Source organism: Euprymna scolopes, chromosome 11 (genome assembly GCF_053919585.1).
Source record: "Euprymna scolopes isolate OS-2025 chromosome 11, ASM5391958v1, whole genome shotgun sequence".
In the NCBI taxonomy this organism is placed as follows: domain Eukaryota; kingdom Metazoa; phylum Mollusca; class Cephalopoda; order Sepiida; family Sepiolidae; genus Euprymna; species Euprymna scolopes.
Window position 1 is genome coordinate 109,203,353 of NC_136492.1, and position 27,716 is coordinate 109,231,068.

General features: G+C 34.0%; 1 protein-coding gene across 10 annotated transcripts in view; it reads left to right on the forward strand.

Moving 5' to 3' along the window:
- The window catches only part of LOC145288065 (uncharacterized), a 612,213-nt gene that overhangs the window by 337,479 nt on the left and 247,018 nt on the right, over nucleotides 1-27,716 (forward strand). For all 10 annotated transcript variants that reach the window (XM_080136116.1, XM_080136110.1, XM_080136114.1 and 7 more), the window contains 5 exons: nucleotides 26-151; nucleotides 6,175-6,246; nucleotides 6,343-6,451; nucleotides 15,482-15,639; nucleotides 20,686-20,850. In XM_080136116.1, the coding sequence (XP_079992242.1) occupies nucleotides 26-151; nucleotides 6,175-6,246; nucleotides 6,343-6,451; nucleotides 15,482-15,639; nucleotides 20,686-20,850 (630 nt within the window). The remainder of the gene's footprint in view (nucleotides 1-25; nucleotides 152-6,174; nucleotides 6,247-6,342; nucleotides 6,452-15,481; nucleotides 15,640-20,685; nucleotides 20,851-27,716) is intronic.

Here is a 27,716-nt window from a genome sequence, read left to right on the forward strand (position 1 = left end):
TATTTTAATTCTTTTTTTGTTGTAGGATCTCCGAGATGGCTACAACTATGGACTTTACTGCCCACCACAGAATGGAAAAGCTGGAAAATTCCTTGATGAAGAACGCTTACTTAGAGAGTATCCACTTTGTGGACCGATTGGATACTTGGAGGTCAGACTTACCTGCATTTTCCCTTGGCACAGTAACACCCACACCCCATTAAGTGAATGAAATTGTATTTGGCTAGTCTTCTGAGTACTGGTCATAATTAAATATTAAATTAGTCTTTTATATTTGTTAACGACCTTCATTGTTGTGCTAAAAAATACGATGTTTAGAAAATATGTTCATTATCTATCTCTCTCTCTCTCTCTCTCTCTCTCTCTCTCTCTTTCTCTCTCTCTCTGCATTATAAACCTAGCAAATCTAATGTTTCTGAATTTATTTTAGATGAGAATTGCTAGTTTGTATAGTTTTTTTTTTGTTTTTGTTTTTTTAGAACCGACAAACTTAAAATTGATTGCTCTGTTTTTCTTAATTGTGGTTACTTTGTCAGTTATTTTGCGTTCAGCTTAGTTTCGTAATTCATCATGAAGAGATTGATACCCGAGCAGCGTTTACACACACACACACACACACACACACACACACACACACACACACACACACAGAGAGACTATTAGAAATAACATATTTTCCATTGTAACAGTGATTGATGGACAATCTAAACTGTACTAGTTTTAGACTAGCATTAGATAATTTTATGTCTATCTGCTTTTCATGCTTTGTTCTGTTAATATATATATATATATATATATATATATATATATATATATATATATATATAGTTTTTGATCAAAATTCCCCCTATATTAAAAACTGCAAATAAGTAAAATCTGTATGATGCGCGTATCCATGACAAAACAAAAATGTCATATTGATCAGGCTGTTTTATTTTTATAAAGAAAATTATTTTTAAGTGATTAATCGAAATTCGCATGCATGAGAGCAGTCTCACAAGTTTGAATTATTGTTGAGTTATCTTCATTATTTTTGGAGATTATACGCAAGATGGCGACGCGGGACAGTTGCTCTTCTCTTACTCATAAAATTTGATTTGTTGTTAAAAATAAAACTACTTGTCAATTTACGTAATTTTTGGAATATGATATTTTCGTTCCAGCACAAGTACGTACATCATACAGATTTTTGTTTTTTAAGATAAGGGAAATTCTAGACACGAACCAAATATTTGATTTATAATTTTGTAGGCTCCTTCGAATGTTCTTTGGTTCAAATATCCACAATTCTCATAACTGTTTGCCTTTTCGCTATTATTTATTTATCCAGGTAATATAGCTGGTAAGGGAGACAATTCCAGTTACACGAGTTATATAGTTATTTCCCTTGGATTTATTTCTAAATATTGGAAGAAAAAAAAATTCTATTAAGTATCGAAAGATAAAAAAAAAATCTGGCACTTCACGGGGAACGTGGACCCTGTGTAAACGGGGTTTCATTTAATGGCTGCTCTCTTTCTTCGTATATATCTCATACACCTTTTTTTTCTTTTTTTTTTTTCAATCGAGCGTGTATTTTTATTTTTTTGAATTAAATTTGATTCATACTTTTATTTCGTGCTTGTTTTTATTTTTACTAGTATGGGTGCCCGGCGTTGCTCGGGTGTTTGGGGGTGTGTGTTGAGCAAAAAAAAAAAAAAAAAAAAAAAAAAAGTGGTAGTAGGAAGGCAGGCTCAAACCCGTACTGCGAAGGAGGAAAAGAATGGGAAACCTTCTCTGCCACCAATAGCAATGGCCAGTGACTCCCTGTTTGAGAGTACATCTTTCAAACTGCTTGGCCTAAGTACATCTTTCAAACTGCTTGGCCTAACGTTCACAGGAAACATGAGTTGGAACAATTATATTGAAAACATTGCCAGGGCCGCTGCAAAAAAGGTAGGCTCTCTCTACCATGCTAGAAAACTACTGACACCTGAAAGTATCCTGTATCTCTATAAGGCCACCATTCGCCCATGTATGGAGTATTGTTGTCACATCTGGGCTGGTGCGTCTACTACTAGTCTCTCGCTCTTAGACAAGATTAAAAAAAGAGTCGCCAATCTGATAGGCCCTGAACTGACATCTAAGCTTCAGCCTCTGTCCCATCGACGAAATGTTGCATCCCTCTGCTTGTTCTACAAGTATTTTAATGGTGAATGCTCTGACGAACTGCAGACACTTGTGCCCCCACGATGCAGACACCCTCGACAAACCCGACAGGCAGCTAAATCCCACCCCCACACAGTAGAGATCCCTAGATGTAAAATATCTTTCTACTCCAGTAGTTTCTTCCCCAGAACCGCTAGACTCTGGAATTCCATTTCAGGATCCTGCTTCCCTAACTGTACTGACATGCAGAAGTTCAAGTGCAACGTGAACCGACATCTTGCTGCCCAAATCCCTACATAGTGCCCCAGTAGTTGCTGACCCTGATAGTAGCCCCCTACACTAAAGTGGCAATGTGCCTTGGGGTGAAAATGTAATAAAAAAAAAAAAGAAAAAAAGTGATATCTTTGCTGTTACGACCACCGGCAAACCGGAAGTGACGTAGGTTTATCGGCGAAAAAAGCGACCCCTCTTTATTGAAAAGTGCCCACTTGAGGACGAAGTAATTAATGTTTTTAGCCAATTTTTCGGTATCGAGCTTCAAAACGATACTGATCTTGTGAAAATCTGTTGCCTTTGTCGAAAGTTTTAGGCAGACATGCAAGCATACATACATACATACATACATATTGGTAGCTCAAATTTTCAACCCAAACCGATTAAAAAGCTTGCCCTATCTCTGAATACCCTTTATGTAAAATTTCAAATGCTTAGACCAGAAATTGTCTGAGTAATTTGGTAGAGACCACAGAGGTTAAATTTTTTTAACTTTGACCCCTATTATGACCCCCTTAACATTTATTGTTTGGGGCTCAAATCAAGTTATTAAGTTAGATCCATGTCCAAGGAACTGATATCTAAAATTTCAATTGCTTATACCCAAAATTAGCGGAGGAGTTTAGTAGAGTTCTCAAAGATCAAATCGTTGAACTTTGACCCCTTAACAGTCAAATTTTTGGCCGAAAACGGATTACAAAGATTTTCTCAAATCTCAGTACCCTGTATATATCAAATTTTGAGTCTGTAGACTGAAAATTGACAGAGGTATTGCATAGGGAAATGTACACAGACAGACACTTTCACTTTTATAGATTTTATTCTCATTTTATTTTATTTTGATTTGTTTTCTTATATTTTCCCAGCTAAATATTTTTATTTTTTGTTACATTTATTTTTTCATACACATAAAAAATGATGCTTTTTTGCCTCAAATAGTACCTTTAAAAAAGTTTGAAGAAAAAAAATAAATAAAAACAAGCACGAAATAAAAGTATGAATCAAATTTAAGTCAGGAAATTTTTTAAATTCAAAAAGTAAAAATACACACTCAATTTAAAAAAAAAAAAAAAAAGAAAAAACGGTACATGAGATATATATGAAGAAAATTAAAGAAAACCTCAGGGAGTAACCATTAAATTAAATCCCATTTATGCAGTTTCTACGTTCTCTGTAAAGTGCCAAAAATCTATTATGTATCGAAAGATAAAAAAAATTCTATTAAGTATTGGAAAAAAAAATGTACACACACTTTTACTTTTAATAGGTATGGTATTAATAAGTATAATATCGGAAGAAAAATACGGGACATAGTTTTGAAAGCTGGTTTATCAATTGTTTTTAACGTTTCCAACAACTTTTTTAATTGTATTTGAAAGATTAAAGCTTCCAAAAAAAAATAAATAAATAACTACTTGTACATGTGAAAATAAAAGTTATAATGAAAATGTTTTCACAGTGACATTCGGACAAATTCAACTAAATTTGGAAGTTCAATAAATTCATTGCAAAAATCCCTTGAAAGATAAATATTAGTTTTCTGGATCTATTTCAAAGTTAATTAGTAAATTAAAATCCTAATATTTAATTAAATAAAACAAAAAAAGCACCTTTTTTGTATAAATAAATAGCTTAATTAGCCCCCAAAGCGAGAGATTCTAGATTTGCATAAACCAAAACAAATGAATTCGTCTTAATGTGGAGTCTATGGAAACCCAAAATGTCAGAAAGTCAAAAGGCTGTCTAAAAATGATGTCAGGTGGTTGGAAGGAGAAAGGGAGTGCTGGTTTTCTTGTTTTTCCCCAGCCATGCATCCGTACATTCCTATCGTGAACGTTTGTATAATTTGTACTATTCTTTAATTTCATTATTTCTCTGTGTTCCTGATTTTAAATCAATTTTTTTTTAATTTTTCAAAATTATATAAAAGTTATTATGCCAAGTTTTACATTCATTCAAGCAAGGAAAATATTAGAATATTACATATAAAAACTATGCAAAACATGTAATCTAAAAGAAAAAAAAATAGAAATATTTTTTGCAATTATATTTTTTTGTGTGAAAATATTAAATAAACAATGCTTAATTCAATGATAATATCGGTAGTTCAAGAAATTGAGGTTTCTCCGAGTTTTATCGAATTCATTAATACAGACTTTAGGGTCTTTTTTTCGTAATGTTCCTGAAAAAAAATTAGTTTTTCTTTTTTTACGATGCTTCATTTCCATAAAAAAAGCAAAAGTAAATTCATTCATTTTTTTTTTTTTTTCACTACTGAAAACCATAACTTTAGTAAAGGTGTTTTTTGTCTTAACAAAATAATACATTTCCACTAAGATTCAAATATATATATATATATATATATATTCTATGATCATTATTTGATAAATATTTCATTATAATTAGTTAATTTCCTGATTGTTGGTGAATTTTTAAGTAAAAGGAGGGATCTAAATGTTTGTACTTTTTGAGCATTGGTTACTTATTTTGCACGTATCTACTTTTAAATATTGGTTCACCACTTTTGAGGATAAGAGCCATTCAAGGATAAGAGTCAATGGGATGGAAATGATTGCCAGCCGAAAAATGAGTAACATAAATTGTATGAACTGATTATTACTTATGAGGCAGTTTGTGACAAAAATTTGTTGATATTGCATTTAAAGACGACCAAGTTGTAATTGGCAGAGAAATAGTCCAGCTGTAATGTGTTCCATTGAATGGGAGCCCTTGCCTGTCCATGAAAATTCCACTTGGCAGTAGACACATGGAGAATAATTTTGCTGATCGCCCATTGTCTTTTTGGTTAATTGGGTCAAGGTCATAAGGATTACATTATAAATACCAAAAATTAGTAGTTGCAATAAATCAGAAATTTGTATAATAATAAAAATATTTTTCTGTGATTTATTTTAATTTAAAGTTATCTACCTCATCTTGAATGTTATTTTTTTTACAATATTTCAACCAATGGAATCTCTAACCTTCTTTAAGTGTATCTTGTCGAACTTGTGAATCTGGACGAAATTTTGAATGATGCCCATTATTTAATCCATGGGAGTAGCATGCTTTTGTTCCATCAGGGTCCCACATCTTTACAGATAAAATACTTGGTAAAATTCAGTTGTAAGTGACGTTCTTCTGGAGGTTGAAAGTTCAATCCCCAGCGCAGGCATTACTCAGAATACAGTTGTGAATTAAGACTTGATGTTTCTCTTTCTATTTTATGTGTCATAATGGAATATTTTCAGTACTACTGACAAAAAAGTTTTATAAAGAAACGAGAAGTCGATATTCTTTGTTTTTATCTTAAAACAGTTTATTAGAAATTTTGTTAACAGATTATTTTTTTTTTGTTTTGCTTTATTTATTTATTTATTTTTTTTTAGATTATTTTGAAAAATGGTGAAAATCTTGTAAAATCTTGTAGCATGCTCTCATTCCGTCAGTCACGACCGGATAGAAGGCCTAAGTAATTTGCAATTCTTCATATCGCCTTCATTGAGGATTGAATCTTTAACTCTCAGAAGAATATCAATTACAACTGAATTTTATCAAGTACTTTATCCATTATGCTACGGGGCCTTGCTCAAGATGAGAACAGTAGTCCAAATAATATGAATTATGATTCCCCATCTCAGAAATTCAGAAACATAAGACATTTTATGCTTTTTTTTTTGTTTGATTTGTTGAATGCAATTCAAGATAATTTTCTGTTTAATTAAATGTTTTTTTTTCTTCTTTTTATTAAAGTTTAAGTTCAAAAGAAGAGTCTATCGAAGTATGGAACTCAATACAAGAAAACTAAAACAAATCCACACAAAAGTAAGTTTTTATCTTGTTTGAATCGTTTCAATGTTATTTAATTCGTATTTCAATTTTGGTTCATTTCTTATCGCTTTGATTGGTTCTTTTGAACAGGCAAACTTGAAACAGTTTATGGATGGAGTGAAGCACTCTAACAAAGAAAAAGTGGATAAATACGTTACTAAAGGACTAGACCCAAACTATGTGGACATTGACAGTGGAGGTAAGTTTGCAGCAATTATGTTTTATGGTCAATATGCTTGGCACAATGTAAAAATAAAAACGGTTTTTGTTGTTTTTTATTATGGTTTTAGTTGAAATAAAAATTAATAATTTGAATTAGACATACAAAATGGTGGAAAAACATTTTATCATATTGAACATTTTTTTAATATGGATAAAGTAAATCTTTTTTTTTTTTTTACCACTTATCAAGGCCGAAACCACTCAAGGATAAGGGCTAATGAAATGGATGGATTGTCAGTTGAATGGTAAAGAATATTATAAGAGGGTTTGTTTTTGTTGTTTTACTTGGGGGTCACCACTTATTAAGGCTTGAAGGCCACTCGAGGATAAGGGTTAATGAATGTAAGGTGGTAGTGAAGTAATCGTTAATGATGTAAATTGTGTGGAATTTGATAATTTATGAGGACGACTTAACAGGAACTTGTTTACACTAGATTTGAAGGCTACCATGGTGTATTTAGCCGGGAAGCATGCCAGCAGAACAGTGTTCCAAAGGCGGACAGTTCTGGGAAAGAAGCTTTGTTCATGGAATCTGCATTTACACTTGAGCACAGCTAGACAGTGGGGAAAATCATATAATGGTTTTAGCTAGTCGAATGTTTTTTGTGAAAGTTTGACCATAGATTGGAGTTGAGATGAGCACTTGCAGTGAACATAGTGATAGAGCAGAGACAGCTTCGCAACGTCTCTTATGTGGGAAAGAGCTTGCAGGAAAACAAAGGGCATCACCTACTAGGTTTTAAAGCCGGTTTTGAACTCTATCAAGGCTGTATAGGGCGTGCCAAGTAGCTCCTGCCCAGATATGGCAACAGTATTCCATTGTAGAGCACACCTGGCTCTTAGACAGATAGAAGATTGCATCAGCAGAGAGATACTTACTGCAGCAGTAGAGTGATCCAACCATCTTCCCAATGATCTTGGCAATCGATTTGATGTGTGTTCCATTTCAGATCAGGAGTGAAGGTCAGTCCCAGAAGCTTGTCAAGATACGGGGCTTCCCCAAGAGTAGAGACATTAATTTCGATTAGGGTATGATGGGGATCAGAATAATTATGATGAAAGGAGAAAAGCTTGCTTTAAAATGTTGAATTCAATGAAATGAGGATGATTTATGACAAGTTTTTGTTAATATTAAATTTGAACATGGTCATGTTGTAGTTTATAGGGAAACAGTCCCATGGTATATTTCCCATAAATGGTAAGTCTTAGAAAACAAGTTCTACTCATGTAGTATACAAGGGAAATAATCGCCAACCCTTGATTTTTTTTTTTTTTTTTTTTCTGCTCAAACAGAAAAAATATGAACGTGTGTTTTTATTATTAAATGGTAGGAGTTATTTCTCTTACGTCATACACCATTAGTTTACTTTGGCTACATTAAAAATTTCATTGTAACCAAATGTTTTTCAGCATTTCCCGAGTCAAATTCAAAGTGCTATAACTTAGTGGTGTTTTTTTTATTTGATTTTAACATTAAATGCAATGCTTTTATGCAGTAATAAGTTATATATTATTCAGTTTAGGTAAACAAAATTACCAGAAATCGCTACAAAAATCTTCTGTTTCAGTCTAGAAAGACATCGTCAGGTTTTCATTTTCATTAAAGAACTGGCCTGGAGGTTTATTGTCACCTGACAATGTCTTAGATTGAAACAGTAGATTTTTTTGTAGCGACTTATGGTAATTTTGTTTATCTAAATGTAATAAAATAATTATATACATATTGTGTGTGTGTTTTATAATTCTATAATGACAGCAGCAAGGGAATAACAGAAAAAGAATAATGAACAACCAAAAAGGGAAAATTATTAGCTTCTCCAGAAAGTATTAAATAAATTTGGAAAGATAAAAATGATTCAAGATTTTTACAATAATTTTCATCAAATATTCATAAACAGTTTGGAACTTCCAACATTTCTGTAAATTCCTTCATCTTGATTATTGGGCTGGCTTAAATATTTACATTTGAAATATCATTATTCAACTCTGAAGGTCCTGGTGCTACCAGATCAGGCTGTCTATTGGGCTCCTGAGACGAAATGCACCTACATCGATTTTCTGTTTTTGTTTTCTATTCTCTTTTGTAAAACTTAATTATGTTCTACAAAAACAACAACAACAACCCCCTTCCCCTCCCCTTTCCTTTCCCTTTCCTACTTACCAACCCCGTCGCCCCCCCCCCTTTTTTGCCCTCTTGGTAGGGCACTAGAATAAGCCGACTGCCCCCCTGCAGAGGGTAAAAATCCCTCAATGGGGTAACCAGTTAGCCGTGGGTTGCTACCCGTAATGCCTTAGGACGTGATCCTGGTGATTGAGCTAACCTAGACCTGGGTGCATAAAAGTCTAGGCACTGCAACACATCACTTCGGCCAGACGGGCGGTCGAAGAGGCCCGATCCGACCAATCGGCCAGTCACGCCAAGCCCTAGCACTTACACCCAAAGTACCAACTACCACAACAAAGAACGAAACTTAAAGGTACTCCCATCTATTTTTTTTTTCCCCACTACAAAAAATAGGCAAGCCAAGTAAGTGCTAGAAGGCGGTGGCAAGGGTCAATCAATTGGAAAGACCAGAACTGAACACTCCATCTGAGCAAATGTATTTTTGAGGACATATTGAACAGAAAATATAGTGCTTGAGAACTCCTTACCAAAAGAGTATATCCTTCACGTAGCCCCGACATGGTCAAGGCGAATGGGTTTCCCCCTTACTATGCCCCAATTTTGGACTCCGACGTGGGTAGGGAGCGTGGTTGATGAAAAATAAATCCCAAAATCCATGGCTGATAAAAACAAATGCATCCCCCTCAAACCCCTTAAAATAAACCATTCCTCTGACTCTGACCTCTCAAGCTCAGATGAAGAACAAAAATTCAAAACTAGAAAAACCATTCCAACTATAGATGAAGGAAACTTCCCACGATTCTTGGTTATTGAATTAATCGAAAATAAAAAAAATTGGAAATTTATGACCTTTCCTAATAGAAAAAACGTTATCCACAAAAAGTAAACCAAAAATGATAAAAAAAACAAGACTGAAATCTACTAGTTGAGATAACCAATCTTAGAGATGCTCAATCTCTACTCAAAATGAAGAACTTCCATGAGTACAAGTGCAAAGTCTTTCCCCATAAAACACTAAACACTTCGAAAGGAGTAGTTTGAAGTTATAAACTATCGCTAGCAACTGAAGAAGAAATAAAAATCGAATTAGAAAAACAAGGAGTAATCAACCACATCCGCATAAACATAAAAAGAAACAATAAAATAATAACCACCAACACATACATATTAACGTTTAACAAACCAACAATACCCAACGAAATAAAAATTGGCTACTTAAATGTAAAAGTAGACTAATATATCCCTGTCCCATTAAGATGTTTCCATTGCCAAAAATATGGACATCATAAATAAGCCTGTAAATGAATAAAAATATGTGGAAAATGCAGCAACAAAGAGCCTGACCACACCAAAGAAAAATGCATAAATGAGGTGAAATGCACTAACTGCGAAGAAGATCACCCGGTCTTCTCTAAAATATGCAAAACATATAAAAAAGAAAGAGAAATTATAGAAGTAAAGTACAAAAAAACACGACCTTTCCAGAAGCCAGAAAAATAGTTGAGACGTACATGAAAGACAACACATATGCTGAGACAACAAAAAAGACAACTAAACCATACCAACATAATGAAATACATGATCAATATAGGGAACTGATAAACAAACTGATTACATTAACTATTAAAGAATGGCCAGAATTTCAAAATAGCCAAAAAGAAAAATACTCAAATCTGGGAAACAAAATAGAAATAACAAATCCAAACAAATAAAATAATATTCCATCCACAACAGAACCATTAAAAAAATTATCACAGAAATCAACAAAACAACCACCAGATATTAATAAAAACATAAGCAATGATAAAACAGCAAATAAAGAACGTTCCAGAAAAGAAGAAAGCCAAACAATAGACACTCAAAATAGATTCCAAATTCTAGAAAAAATGGAAACCGAAAACACCCTAGATAAAAAAAAAAAAAAAGAAACCAAACACAAGTAATCAAGAGGGGAAAAATGAACAAGAAGCAAAAACAGCAACATCTCAAACAAGATCCAGATCGACGTCCAGATCCAAACAAGAAAAGAAAAAACCCAGCAAAACACTTCACCAAAGACACAAACTCTGACAAAAGATAAACCCTCTCCTTCTAAAGAGATGGAAAAAGAGGAAAACTAAACAACCTCATGGATAGAAATAAAAATTATCCAATGGAATTGTCGTGGAATAAGATCTAACTATAATGAACTTTTTATACTTATCTCACTCTTCAACCCAGCCATTGTTTGCTTACAAGAAACCTTCCTACAAAGCAATAACCATTTCAAAACACCAAACTATGAACAATACAACTATTTCCATAACACAGGCCTTTGTGCTAATAGAGGCACCTCAATTCTTGTAAGGAATAACATACCTCAAAGCAATTTCAATTACAACTCAAGTCACATTACACAAAACAATTACAATCTGCTCAATATCCAAATTAAATCCAACAAACGGATCAACTAGTGCTATTGATCTTACCATGTGTGATCCATCAAGCTTCTTGGATTATACATGGAGCACTTACGAAGATCCCTGTGAAAGTGATCACTTTCCTATTATAATCAGTTACAGTAGCTCCATCCAAAACCACATACCCAGGTGGAACACAAACAAAGCCAACTGGGCCGAATTTAAAGAACTTTGTTCACTAAAACTAATAGAACATCAAATCCAAACAATAGAAGAATTCACGGAAGTACTCATAACAATAGCCAAAAAATGCATACCCAAAAATTCTCCTCCTGGAAAATAAACAAACCATGGTTCAATCCAGAATGTAAAACGGCCATTAGACAGAGAAAGGCAGCCTTAAGAAAATTTAAAAAAACAACCCACAACGAACAACTTAATAGAATACAAACACCAAAGAGCTAAAACTTCAAAAACAATTAAAGAATGCAAAAGATCCTGCTGGCAACAATTTGTCAACAAAATCAACATCACCACTAAACCCAAAACCGTCTGGGAAATGATTAGGAAAATAACTGGAAAATATAATCCGAATCCAATCAAACACCTTCTCACAAATAAACAGAAAATAACTGATAAAAAAGATATTGCTAACACACTAGCTAAAACCTTTGCCGAAAATTCATCATCAAAACACTACAATAAACAATTCCAAATACTTAATAAACATGAAGAAAAGTACAAAATAAACTTTAATTCCAAAAACCAAGAGCCTTACAATGAAATCTTCTCACTCAATGAACTAGAAACTGCCATAGAAAATCCCATAACTCAGCTATAGGACCAGATGAAGTGCCCTACAGCTTCCTTAAAGAAATTTCACCAGAATCATTAAAACTCCTTCTCAAAATTTATAATAAAATATGTGAAACAAAAGATTTCCCAACTTCATGGAAAAATGCAACAATAATACCAATACCCAAACTGGGAAAAGATACATCAAACCCAGAAAAGTACAAACCAATAGCTCTCACAAGCTGCCTATGCAAAACGTTCGAAAGAATGATTAACTACTGTCTTATATGGTATCTAGATGACAACAAAATAATTTCTGAAATCCAGTGTGGATACCAAAAAATCGAGGATGTATAGACCATATCACTAACCTCGAAAATTATATCAGAGAAGCTTTTATCAATAAGGAACACATAACGTCTGTTTTCTTCGATCTTGAGAAAGCATATGAAACTACCTGGAAACACGGTATCATAAAAGATCTCCACAACATCGGACTAAGAGGCAGATTACCTGAATTCATAAAAAACTTCCTAACAGCCAGATCTTTCCAAGTTCCCATAGACTCAACTTTATCAGACCCACAAAATCAAGAAGGAGTGTCCCAAGGCAGCATATTGTCAACAACTATCTTTAACATAAAAATCAATAACGTGATAAAAGAACTGATATACATAGCTCCTTATATGTAGATGACTGCTCAATCAACTACAGATCTAAATACACTCACACTATTGAAATAAAACTACAACATAACATAAATAAAATTAATAAATGGGCAACTAAAATGGTTTCAAATTCTCCAAAACTAAAACAAAATGCATCCATTTCTGTAACAAACGCAAACTCCACCCTGACCCAACCTTACAGATTGAAGGCGAAAAAATTCCATTCGTAAATAAACACAAGCACCTGGGAATCATTTTTGACAAAAAACTAAATTTCATTCCACACATCAATCATATCAAAACCAAATGTAATAAAGCATTACAACTCCTACGAGTCATCGCCCATACAGATTGGGGAGCTGACAAGAACACACTACTCAAACTATATAAAGCATTAATTAGATCAAAAATAAATTATGGTAGCTTCATATATCAATTCACCAGAAAGTCACATCTAAAAACCCTCAACATAATATGCCACTCCAGACTAAGACTAGCACTAGGAGCATTTCCAACCTCTCTTGTAGAAAGTCTGTATGCAGAAGCCCATGAAACTCCTCCAATGCTCAGAAATCAAAACCTTGGTCTAAAATATTACACAAAACTTACAGCCAACCCCACAAACCCAGCACACAATAGCACTTTAAATCCAAACCGTAAACACCTTTTCGACCAAAAAGAAAATGCAATCAAAACCTTTGGACTTAGAATAAAATCGATTTCCAAAGAAGCAAGTCTACCCATAACCAAAATTCACAAAACTGTCCTACTCAAAACCCCTCCCTGGAAAATCGTATCCCCTTATATCGACCAAAGTTTAAGTAAATATGAAAAGAAACATACTCATCCAATAACTTATGATAATCTCGATAAAATCAAAGAAAAGTATCCAGACCACACACACACATCTATACAGATGGGTCTAAACGAAATAAGACAACAGCCAGTGAAGCAATACTCAATAAATCAATCAAAAAAAACAATCAAAACTCCTAAAAGAAACCTCAATCTTCAGTGCTGAAATACATGCTCTAATCTTAGCTTTCAATCTAGCCTCCAATAACAAAAAAAAAAAAAATTTATAATCCTTTCAGACTCCATATCTACTCTAAAAGCGATTAAAAATAAAAAGATAGTCAACCCCCTAATCGCAAAATTACTCCAAAAATTAACTGAACTAAACAGTAAAAAATAAATCTTTTTCTGCTGGATACCGAGCCATTCTGGTATTAAAGGTAATGAATTAGCAGATTCAGCAGCAAAAAAAAAAAAACGCTTTAAATCTCCCAATCGATGCACATTTTAAAATTCCATACATAGATCTAAAAAGACGTATCAATGCATATACAACAGAGAAATGGCAAACCTACTGGAATGAACACCCTAACAACAAACTTCACGAAATCATGCCAAAAAATAAAAAAACAAGAACAAAATACGAAATTAAACAGAAAAGATAAGTCAAACTAACAAGAATAAAAATAGGTCATACTCACTTAACCCACTCATATCTCTTAAAAAAAGAAAGCCAACCCATCTGTATACCTTGTCAAACACCACTCACAATCAAACACATATTAATTGAATGTACTGATTTTGTAACAGTAAGAAATCGATTCTACAAAGAAAACAATATTAAAGAGTTATTTGATAAAAACAATCCCCACACCATGCTTTCATATCTTAAAATAATTGGCTTTTATAAAAAAATTTCAAAAGAACCCTTTATACAACGGTCCTGGATATGACCTAAAACTATATCCGAGGGTGAGGCCCCACCTTGCGGGCCTTGGGGAGTGTGGAGCCACCTTTTAATTGCCATTGCTCCCAGGTCCACTCTGACCCGGAGTGATAGTACCTGTTAGGGTCCCAACTATGGGTTAAATAGAATACGACTTAAAAAACAAATTTACTCCATTAAAAATCGTTCCTCAAAATAACTAGATTTGGCATTAAATAACCTGAAAAAGGTTGATATGCTGTAAAACAAAAACAACCAACCAACTCTGAAGGTCGTCCAGTGGGACTGGGAATTTCTAATCTGAAATTCATTCATTTTCATTTTGAAAACTACCTTTGAACGGTTGATTGACCTGCCGGATTTCTACCTAAATGCTTCACAAATGGTTTCACATATTTGTTATCAAAAGAAGGCACAAGATGCAAGTGCAAATCCTATCAAATCAATTATGCACTAACATAATGGAAAAGGTATGAAATCACAATGTCTCTACCCCCTCCAACTAGGGATAAAATAGCAACTTTTGTATTATCAAGTGTATAGTAATAAATGAAAATCAGAAACACTGAATAAAAATTAAACAAATCCTATTGATAAGAAATGACATAGAACAGGGATGTGAGTTTTTTTACTTTTTAGCAAAATTCCACTTTTTTTCACTAAAACAAAATGGAATTTTTATTTTTTCTTTAAATTCAGCAAAAGTGGATTACTGCTTAAATCTGCCTTATTTTATAAGAAAAGACTGATTTCTGCCAAATTGCTAGGTCTTTATGTCCTTATTTTTCCTCATTTTCTTTCTCTTTCTCTCACTTTATCTCCTTTGCTTTTGTCCTGTTTGTTTTGTTTTCGCCTATGCCATACTTCAAACGATTCGCAATGCAGGTAGGGAAAGGTAGAAGACTGGTTTCATCAAAGAATTACTTTTTGTTTCCTTCCATCCACATACACACTTTGTTTTTTTTTTCTTACTAACGACCATGGTGTGCGAAAGATAAGTTTATTATGCATGTTGCTGTTATCATTGTTGTTTGAACAAGAAACAGACATCATTGAAAAGTACGTTAGATTGGATGAATATCATTTTTGATGTGTCTTTTCTTTTTACTAATGAATTACCATTTATCAAGGCCAACGGCCACGTAAGGATGACGGTTAAACAATGCTATTGAAATCACTCACAACTTCTCAGACAATCCAATAATTAAAAAAAAATTGCATTAGAAGAGCAAAAAAAAAGAAAATCAAAAATTAATTTTGTTATTTTATTTGTTTTTAGAATCTCCGCTGACATTGGCATGTACGCTTAGTCCGGAGAAATGCCGCAGTATGATTATAACATTGGTCAGTGGCGGAGCGCACATGGATTTCCGTAATCGACATGGCTTCACACCAGTTCACAAATCCGCCATAACATCAAACAGCGAAGCTATTAAGGTAAGTGAATTTCAGTAGTTTTAGTTTTGTTATTTGCCGGTAAATCTATTTACTCCTGACATGTTATAGAGATGATATGCAGTTATTGTAATTGTTGTATGCACAGACAATAAATATTTGCACCCAAATATTTACTTTACAAAATAAATTCATGAGAAACGATGACAAACTAAAGCTGAGATTCAAAATGTTGTGGGGTAAGCTGATCTACCTATTTCTAGGAATGATGGACTTATCCAGAAACTATAAACATAAACATCAATGTAGTGATTTGTGCCATTCATTTGACAGCAAGGTCAAGATTCTGACCTTGACAATCAGTTCAGCAGAAACTAGGCCATTTTGGTGACCTTTTATCTGTTGGGCTGAGGAATTCGTTCTGAGTATTACCTGGGAGATCTCCCAAGCTTTGCCTTCCATCTTTCAAGTGTATTGTTTATTACTAATTGCCTAGAGTATCTTGACCAAGGAATGCTGATGGGGCTGCCCAGGCAATTTTTTATGAGAGTGTTCCTCCTTTAAGAGCGCTAGCTTGACTTTCCTCACCTTCCTGGCCTTGTGTCACATCTTCCTCTAGTGGAAAGGAAGTAAATACTATGATCCATGCCATTCATTTGGCCATTCACTTCGATCACAGACACATGCCAGTCAAAATTCTGATCCTGACAATCAAAAACTGGGTCATTTTGGTGGCTTTTTGTCTGGTGGGCTGAAGGATTCGTTCTTGGTAATCCTATGAGATTCATCCCTCTCCCCAGATTTTGACTTCCATCTTTTGAGTGGAGTAAATTTATTGCTTACTGCCTGGAGCATCCAAACTGGGGAATGCCGACAGGGCTGTCGAGGTAATTTTCACAAAGCCAGAGTGTTCCTCCTTTAAGGGTGTTGGCTTGATTTTCCCCATCTTCCAATCTTGTGTCACATTTTCCTGTGGTGGGAAGAAAGTAAATACCAGTGATTCATGGCAGTTATGGCTCCATAATCATGTGTACTTCTGTAACATACTTTTATTAAAACATATTTTTTGTTAATGATATCACTGTTTGTCTTGATTACTACCGACCAACATGAAAACTGGGGAAAAAATAGACTGTAGAAATGTTACAGACCATATTTCAATTTGTTGATGTTGAACAAATTTTATCCATCTGCATCTACTAGAAATTTTTACTCTTTGAAAATTTTATTGTTGACCACCAAAACAGATTTAGGATTTTATCACGGGATATGTGATGAGCATTTTACTCTGTTTCGAGACAAATGTTTTGTCAACTTTATGCCAGCTTAAACGAACTTTGAACTTAAGACACAAGAAAAAAAATATTCTGATTAATTGTATCTTCTCTCATTTTAAACCACCTCAAGATACACTGTAAATATGTGCCGAGCAGAGAACTGAAAATATCTCTGAACAGTCAGACCACTCGAGATATTCTTTATTTAATAAAAAAAAATAAGTGCCTAATTTGAGGGAAGAGTTCTACTGAGGTCGACTTTGTGAGAGAAACAATGTCCAAAAACCACTTGAATGTTCAGTGAATGTCTCTTCTTCTCTTCAGAGATCTCTGGAGAATAGAAAAAGAAGCGATTATAGTCAAACACCTCCCTCCCCCCTGGTAGAGGAGGAGGAAGGCTGGGATGCGAACGTTGAAGAGCAGGCAGTTGTTTTTTTTTTGTTTTTGTTTTTTTTTGTTTTTTGTTTTTTTAGACAACTACCGAGGCAGTTCAAATGAGCATGCCTCTTTAGCCGGCTGGGCCCCTTGAGGCTCCCAGTAAAGGACTCTAGTCTTATGAGTGCTGGTCTGGTTAAGCAAAGATTCAATGCTGCAAGTTTCTCATTTAAGTAAGTTGGCAAGTACTATTTGTAAACTAAAAAACAAAACTATTATTTGTTTATAAACTGGACTTGTATTGCAGTGCTGGCTAAATGGATCAACGACTTTGAACTTGCACAATGAAGGAGATGATCATGGCTGCTGAGTGCATGTGGTGTATCTTCACAATGCCTCATGGATGGGGAGTAGTCATTCACTCCCCCTGTCATGGAGGCATAGACAGCAGAGCGTAGTTGTGTGCTCACTTTCTCTCTTGTCTCTAGTTTTCTTTTTTGTCTGTGTGGGAATGTTGTAATTTTATTTTTTTGTTTTGTTATACCAGAAGTGAATTTGTACTTCAAACACAAAAGAAAATCATTTTGTGTGTGGACGTAGTTAATGGCAGTTCGTTTTTGAAATCGTATTAATTTCTCACGTGAGACCGAGGTTTTTTTTAAATTAGAAAGCCATTACATCCTTTATGTATTTGTGCTTTCCGGAAATTAATGGCTTCCCTTCCAAACTTTCCTTTTTAATTATTGCCAATGCTCATGAAGTCCCTGTGATGTTCTTAGTTAAATAAAAAGCTTCTCTAGCTTACTTTGACTTTTTCTTTACAATGTATTTAATTAGAAACAATGGAGAAATACCTAAGACCCAATCGACTGGAATTGGACTGCATGAAATTGAACACTGTTGACATGTGGTGTCATAAAAAAAAAACTTTTAACCATTTTGAACCCTCAGACGAATTAAAACTCAATTTATTGATCAATCTTGTTTCCTTGGCTATTTTATACACACATTTTGAACGTGAACAATTGCCAAGCAGCTATTAACACTCTGGAAGAGGTTTTTGTCTAGAAAAAAAAATTAGGATTTTCTGCCGACATTTATTAGTGACACATAGGCAACGGACAGATGAGAAAGTATACAAATATTTGCAGTCACCAAGGACTGTGATTTCCAAAACTATATAAAAATATATTTATACTAGCATTTCAGACCGGCGTTGCCCGGGTATTTGGAGGTGTATGTTGAGTAAAAAAAAAAAAAAAAAAAACTGTCAATTTTTTTAACTTTGACCTCTATTATGACCCCTTAATGTTTATTGTTTTGGGCTCAAATCAAGTTATTAAGTGTCTAAGAAACCTATATCTAAAATTTCAAGTCTTTAGACCCAAAATTGTAGGAGGAGTTTGGTAGAGTTCTCAAAAGTCAAATCGTTGAACTTTGACCCCTTAATCGCAAAATTTCTGCCCGAAAACCAATCACATCGATTTTCCCAAATCTCAGTACCCTGTATATCAAATTTCGAGTCTGTAGGCTAAAAATTAACAGTTATTGCGTAGCGAAATGTACACACGCACACACACACACACACACTTTCACTTTTATAGATATACTAGCATTTCGGTCCGGTGTTGCCCGGGTGTTTGGAGGTGTATGCTGAGCAAAAAAAAAAAAAAACGGTAATTTTTTTAACTTTGACCCCTATTATGACCCCTTAATATTTATTGTTTTGGGCTCAAATTAGATCCATGTCCAAGGAACCAATATCTAAAATGTCAAGTGTTTAGACCCAAAATTGTCGGAGGAGTTTGATAGAGTTCTCAAAGGTCAAATCGTTGAACTTTGAACCCTTAACAGCGAAATTTCTGGTCGAAACCCGATCATATCGATTTTCCCAAATCTCAGTATCCTGTATATCAAATTTCGAGTCTGTAGACTAAAAATTGACAGATTTATTGCATAGGGAAATGTACACAGACACACACACACACACACACTTTCACTTTTATAGATAGATAGATATATAGATAGATATAGATAGATATGAGAGAGAGAAAGCATATGACCAGGTTCTTACATGAGAAACAACCCAGAGACAGATTACTTCATACACCTCAGACTCATAAAAGCAAGTCAACCATTTGAAAAAATAAGTGTGGATTTTAAGGGACCATTACCTTCAAATTCTTACAACGGCTACATATTGACATTGATGATGAATACTCTCACTTTCCTTTTGATTTTCCTTGTGCCGATGTTTTTACTGCCACTATCTGGAAACTCCAGATTAGTTTATTCTGTATATTTGGAAATCCTTCTTTTGTTCACTCTGATCATGGAGCAGCTTTCATGTCGGACAAACTAAAGGAATTCTTGCTTTTTCAAGGTATTGCTGCCAATCAAACAACCGCCTTCAATTCTCAAGATCAAGTCAAAGGGTATAATGGAATCATCTGGCAAATAGTGACTTTAGCTTAACCGTCAAGAAATCTTCCTATTACTAATTGGAAGAGAATACTAGATGTTGCCCTCCACAGCATTCATCCATTGCTATCCACTTCCACTAATTGTACTTTCCACGAACATCTCTTTAATTTCCAAAGGAAATCAGCCACTGGAGATTCCATTCCTACACGATTAACAAAGTGATATGTATGCGGAAGCAAGTATGAGCCCCTAGTTGAGACTGTTGACGTACTTGAAGCCAATCCTAACTATGTTCATGCACACTTGAATAATGAATGAAAGACGACTGTGTCTCTACAGCACATCTCTCCATTGAGTGATAGATCAATTAGTCTAGAGAAAGAAATTGATCCTGAGCTGGAGAGCTGACAGTTACAAAATACACTTCTGCAGTCCAACTCTTCTGATCCTCTGCCAAGTGCTTTTGAGAACTCTATAACTGATAACCCAGTTTCTACTTTTCCTCACCCTCTTCTCTCTGAAAGAGAGTTAGCTGAGGATGCTGATGATGTGCTGAATCTTTGATGCTCTACTAGAATTCATCAAAGTCCTCAGTATTTAACTGAAAACTATTAGCTTGTTTTCTTTTTCAGTTTAAGCAGAAACCTGCTCTTGAGATTCTGTTTAACCATTTTTTTTTCTACAACAATCATTCAGTATCGGATTTCCCCAAGTGGTGGAAAATGTACTGAAAAAAAGAACTCTTCTTTATCTATTTCCATTCTCTGGAAGTGAATTACTTCCCTTGAGTATTATTCCAAACTTTTCCTCCTTTTTAATTACTGCTGGCGCATGTAAAGTCCCTGTGATGTTCTTAGTTAAATAAAGCTTCTCAAGCTTATTCCAACTTTTCTTTACAGTATCTTCATTTGTCAAGTCTCTGTCATTTTTTTTTGTTGTTTTTGCAAGACCTTTTAAAAGGCATTTTCTTTTTTCTTGATTTTGAATTACTCAACGCTTTTTGTTTTTTCAGACTTTGTTAGATTTGGGAGCGTCTCCAAACTACAAAGACTTGAGATACTTGACTCCGCTTTATTATGCCGTGGCAAGAGATGACCCAATCTGCACAGAAATGTTGCTAAACGAACGAGCAATTATTGGAACAACCGATGAACAGGGATGGTTCGAAATTCATCAGGTATAAAAATGTTTTAGTTTTTACTACAAAAATTCTTTAAATCAAAGCTGAATATTTAAAACTCATTAACTTTCTTTGTAAAGTCATCCCTATCTATCCCTTACCCATTCGCTTTCTTTCTCTCATTCATATATATATATCTCAGGTTGATAACAAAGCTTGTGGCTTTTAACTTTTAAATTCAGATAAACATATCTCAGCTCAAACAAAAATTTATTGATCGAAATAAGCAAGATCAGAATCAACACACATTTGCCAACACAAAACAAGTGTATTTATGTTAGTAACATAAAAATCTTGCGTTCTGGTGGTGATGAAGTTGCTGCAGGCGTTTTTGATATCGCTTAGGTTTTTTAAACATTTCTCATCTAGAAAGTTGTCGAGATACTTGAAAAAGTGGTATTTGGTAGATTAGAGGTCTGGAGAGTATGGCCGATGAGGCAGTTTCGTAGCCCAATTCATTCAACTTCTGTTTCTGGGTTGGTTTAGGTTTTAATGTGTGGTCGGGCATTGTTGTGGAGGAGGATTGGGCCTTTTCTGTTGACTAATGCTGAATGTTGTTGTCGAAGTTTCTGATGCATTTCATACATTTGTTGACAGTATTTCCCCACCGTAGGGTTTCACCTGCATTTAAAAAAACTGTAATGGTCGACTACTACACTTATCATCTTTAAGACTCTTGTCGCTGCCACAAAATTTCTTAAACCACCATTTTGCTGTGTATTCAGTAGCGATTCCTGGGCCAAATGCTTCGTTGATATCGCAAGCTGTTTCAGCAGCTTGAATTGAAATAAGAAAATTGTGCAAATTTACTTTTTTCCCATCTTGTATTCTAATGTTCTGAAAAGAAGACTTAATTATTTTAAAACAATTGTAATTTAAACGATTAGATAAAATGAAAAGCACTCTTTAAAATGATGTATAAAGTAAAGGCATTATAACCAAAACTTATTTGAAAATACTTCTTTTGAAATCAAATTATAAATTCTGCAAGAACTTTTTTCTCAACCTAATATATATACATAGTTTTTGAAATTTCTACAACTAAAATAAATTTTTTAAACTAAATCAAAAAAACAATTTTAAACACTTTTAGTCCTAAGTCATCTGTTGGAAAATTCATTACTTATGTAGAGAAGGTACCGTGCTAAAGTTATAACATTATTATTTAGAAGCCCATTCTTAACATGGGGAGGTGGAGGTATTTTGTGACTATTTTGTACTCTCACCTAACAATTTAATAAATGAAAGATACTGTAAAACTTAAATTTAACTGGAAAATACTATAAAAATATCACAGCACCTTCTCTGCATAAGCACCAAAAATTCCTTTCTTTGTAAATCAATCCATTTCTTGTAATCACTTCCAAGAATTTGTGTTAGTTTAATATTTTTGTAAAGATCATAATTTTTTTTTTACCATGAAGAAGTGTTTTAAAACAAAATAGTATCTAATCTCATGGTTCCCCAACACTGTTGATCAGGCAACACTTCCCTTAAAAAAACAAAATCGTCCGGATATCAGGTCTAGCTCTTTGTTCTGTATCAATTTTATTCCTTACATTTTATTTAAAAAAAGAATGTTATATAAGAAATTGAATTTAAACCCTGCAAATTAGAATTGACAAGGAATACGAGTTAAAAACTTAAAAATTTCACTTATTCCTGTTTATTTATAATGTAATGCATTATTATAAAACTTTCATATAAATATTATTTATTTCATAATTTGTAGTTTTCAATTTATATGCTAACCAGCAAAATTTATAGCCTGTCTATGAATATCATTTTGCTAACTACTTTCTTGTAAGGATAAGAGCCATTCTTTGAAACTCCATGGAGTAAAGAAAATGTTAAAGTTTTCAACTTGTATTCCTTGTTGAATAATAAATTTGTTGTAAATTTGAATTTACGAAGTTTTAATTTAATTTCTCATACCAATGCTCTATCTCAAATATTGAGCTTTTTCATCTGGTTAGGACTGTCCTTTAAATATTGATATTCATACTTTAATTTTACAGAATTATTCAATGTGTAAACTTGGAAAATCTCTGTTCTGAACATATGATGATGTTTCATTTTATTTCCATATTGCCTGAAAAGGTTTACCTAACCCCAGATTATTATTTTTGTAAATTCTTCAGATATATGATGATCTGGTTCAATTGTAATTATCCAAAGAAGAATAGTTAGAAACTGAAATTGCAAAAATATATACAGGATGGCCCAAAACATAGCATTCTCTTTTCTTTTTTATCTCAATTTTTTCTCAAAGAGATATTTTGAAAAGACTTTCACCAAATAATAGTTGAATGATGGAAGATTGAATCTTTCAAATCTTATTAAAATAAAACTTTATCAGTTCAGGAATGAATGCAATGTAACAATATGTGTCCACCGTCACCTGATTGTTATTCTCATCCTAAAACGAAATTTAGTCCAATAATGCCATTTCGTCCAGTAGCACACCATACAGTCACTTTATGTTGGTTGTGAGGGCAGTGGGTATGTTTATGGGTCTGAGCCTGAGCCCAGAAGCATATATTCTGTATATTGGTTATAGTCCACTCAAATGACAATGAGCCTTGTCACTAAAGAAAATCAAATCCAACAAGTCAGCTTTATATTCAATCTTTTGACTGAACTTTTACGGAATACTTCTCGCTTTGCTTTGTGGTCGGTTTGCCTCTTCAAGATTTAAATTTTGTAAGAAAAGAGATTAAGGTCATCATGGGGATTCTCAAAACTGAGGTTTTCAAAATGCCATTTCTTGTTAAGAGACGGCCTGTTGATTTTATAGGGAATTCCTTAAGGTGTTTCCATGAAATCTGAATATTGTCAGGAATTATGACTGAACGATATTGACCACTGTGGGCAATTCCTCTCTCAAAATTTGGTCACTAAACTGAGTTATCCTTCTATCATATACATTATTCCTACCAAAATCTTTCGTGTATTGCTGCTGTGCTAAAAGAACTGATTTTTGTAGTAAAATACGCTTGTATGATTTTTATCTGCTGCTGCATAGCATAACGTTCACTTGAATCCGTATTGGTGTGAAAAGAATCTCTACACAACTTGAAAAATAAGGAAAAAAAAATGTAAAACAACTTTGAGATGAAAATCAAAATAGGACTTTTTTACCATCTCATATACACACACACACACACACACACACACACACACACACACACACACACACACACATATATATATGTATATATAATCATGTTGAAACACCGGTTCTCTCGCCAGATGACCAAAGTTAAGTAACGATGAGCCTGGCCAATACTACATGGGTGACTATTTGTGAATGCTAAGTGCTGTATGTACCACACCAGGACATAGAAATTTCCAGGTTGGTATCTGGAGGCGCGTATAATCTACTAGGAGAGATATGCTTTTAGTCTTCATTAAGACATAAGTCTAAGAGAAGGAACATTTTAACATAAAACCTGAGATCCACTCTCTGCTCCGTCTTGTGGCAGCCATTGCACTGACTGAAATTAGCAGTTGTACCGGAAAGTGTGGTTCGTTCTGCACAAAGCCTTCATATATATATATATATATATATATATATATATATATGGTGATACTTCCGTCAATTTCGTGGATTTCCGAGCAACTTAGTTGTTGTGGCGGACCTGACACATCGAAATCGACGGGAGTATCATATAATATATATATTCCTCGATGTTCGTGTTTCTAAAGTTGGTTCTACGTTTGAGACCTCTGTATACAGAAAACCTACATTTACAGGGCTCTATCTCAATTGGTTTTCCTTTGCCCCTCAGTCTAGAAAAATAAACCTCATTAGCGCTCTTACACATCGTGCACTCATGATTTGTTCACCAAACCGTCTTGATGCGGAACTTGGTGAAATCACAAATATTTTTCTCAGCAATGGATATCCCATAAATATAATAAAAACTACTATTGAACGTAAAAGTGCTACATTTAATAGTGTTAAACGTATTGGTCCATCACGTTGTCCTATTTATTTAAAATTACCATGGTTAGGTCCTGATGGCCTTCATATTGTTGAAAGGATTTCTTCTGTTACTCAACGTTGTTTTCCAGCTACTATGCTTAGAGTAGTTTACACAACTCGAACCTTTTTCTCTTCTTTTCGTAAAGATGTTTTGCCAACCATTCAAAAGAATTCTGTTGTTTATAAATTTGTTTGTCAGTGTGGAGCTGACTACGTTGGCAAGACATCCCAAAGATTGGAAATGAGAATATCCCAACACATCCCTCGGGATATTCGATTACACCAGGTTTCGAGAACATCCGGGCACTCCCAAGCTCATGAGTCCGCCATCGGTAATCACCTGATTAGTATAAATAGGTGTTCTGACCAATATTCCGATGGGTGGTTTTCTGTTTTATACAGTGCTAGGTCGAACTATCATCTCAATATCATTGAGGCGTTAGTCATTAATAACTCTCGACCTAGCCTGTGTAGACAAAAGATTTTGAAACATCAGTTGGAAATATTTACTGATTTAAAACCACCTGATCAGTGAGAATTATATATATATTTTTTTTCTCTCACTGGTTTTCCAACTGAAACCAATTTCCCTCTTTCCTCATTCGATTCTTAGCTTTTAATTTATCATTCTGACGTTTCCTCTTAGAGGGTCAGACGATAAGGCCATAAGGAAATTTTAACAATTCCACCTGCCCGTTTTTTTGTTTCTTTGATCTTTTTGATTTAAATTAAATTATGTTTCCTCTGAAATTTCTCCTTCCATTTTGCTGTACCAAGAATTTACTTATATATATGTATATATATATATATGTGTGTGTGTGTGTGTGTGTGTGTATGTGTGTGTGTGTGTGTGTGTGTGCATTGCTAGCAAGTCGTTATTAAATACGACAGTTTTCTTCTTTTGTTGAGTTTCTCGATCTGCCGAGCATTTCTTTTAGTTGGTAACTTTTGTATAATTATGTAGCCGAGTGATGGTTGACAAAAAATCAATCGGCTGTACATCATTATACAAAATTTACCAACTGAAACTAAGAGAAATGTTCCGCAGATCGAGAAAATTTTCAGAAAAAAAAATTATATGCATTTTTATTTAGACTAAGAAAATGGAATAGTCTCGGATTATTACTTTTAAATACATCAGAAATCTGTTAATCTATTTTAATTGAAACTTTAAAAAATAAATGTTAATTTTATTTTAGTTTCGCATTGAGCAAAACATGTTGATACTCAACAAATACAGTAAATGGGGAATAACTCATAATCTTTTAGCAAGAGTTGCCTTTCTTTAATTTATATTGTTTCGGTCACTATTTTGTGCATGTTATTATTTATACCCTCCTCCTCCCCTCAAACAAATTTGTAGATAATATTATGTATGTTGTTATTGCTAAAATATCCTCCAATCTAACCCTAACTTTGTTCGGTTAAATGAAAAACAGGAACATTTCATCTGCCTTATGAAAGAAAACTCAGTTTTAAGAGATGGTGATGGTCAAAAAAAAAAAAAAAGTCTGTATAATAAAATTGAGGATTATCGTCATCATATCGTATGAATCCGAAGAATGTATTGTTGGCATTGATTTCCCTGATATTTTTCTAGTCAGAATTCTTGGTGGAAAGACAACGGGCACTTACGAGGGGGACCACGAGAAAGTTGCCACCATCCTAAGTGAAAATGATTTTTGTGGAATGGACTGGATTTGAACTCGGGACACCTAGTTCATCAGTCAATGTCGTTAATCACTTGATACCGTCACCTCCCAGAATTATTCTGAAATAACTTCTCTCCACTGAAACATTTTGAAAAGGAAGGAAGTAGCTTTGTATTAGTTAAATAAGAACAAATAAATTTTCAAAATGGCGGCCGTGAAGTGTTCATGAGTAAGAAATCAGAAAGTGATTAAAAATGCTTAGAAATACAGCACGAAAAATAATTCCATGAGAAACGAAATAGTTGAAACTAAAAGTATGTTATCTACTATTACATATTTTTCTTTCAATTGCTTTTCAGGTAAGCAATAATTGAAATCGATAATTGGACCTGAGTGACTCCAAATGAAATCTGAGAAAAGTTTGAATGTTATCGTTAAATTCTCTTAAAACTTGAATATTTATTGAAACTAATTTGAGTTTTCTATTAACATATCGATTTATATAGCAATCACACAAACGTTTGATATATATAGAGAGATATTGTTGACTATATTGAAAATTTAATCTGAGAAGTATTTTAGCTACTGGACTTTACTTGAAATGACATTCACCCAGGTTAGATTGAACCAACTTCGCTCGTAGGACACAGTATCCTAGATGAACACTGACCATGTACGACTGTCTGCAGATAATGATTGGCAGCCAGTCCTAGGACCAACCGTGAACACCGTAGACTTAGAAGGCCGATGTTAGTTTTGATAGTATGTAACCATTTTTTCAGCTGGCCTCCCGGATATCTTTGCCAATCTTGGAGTAGTTTTGGAGCTGTTTTGTGGATGAACTCTCCTAGGTTGTGGCATGCAGTATAAATAAACCAGCAAAGTCTCCTTTTTTAAAAGAGCTTGTTTGAGAGAGGTGATCCAGCATCGCATCCTGATTTGTATATTGGAGATAAAATGGTGCCAGTGGACCCACAGAATTCTGCAGAGGCAGTAAAAGTCAAACACTAGCAACCTCTTGAGATCCACATCTCTCATTGGTCAGGACTCACAGCCATAGAGAAGAATCGCCTGAACAAGTGTCTGATTTAGCTACTTACTTTTTTAAAATTTTATTTTATATATTTTTGTATTGTTTTTTTTTTTATTTTGTTTTCATAAAAATATTTTGATCAATGAATGATGTTCCTGCAACATTTATACCAAAATGTTGTGTGACTTTT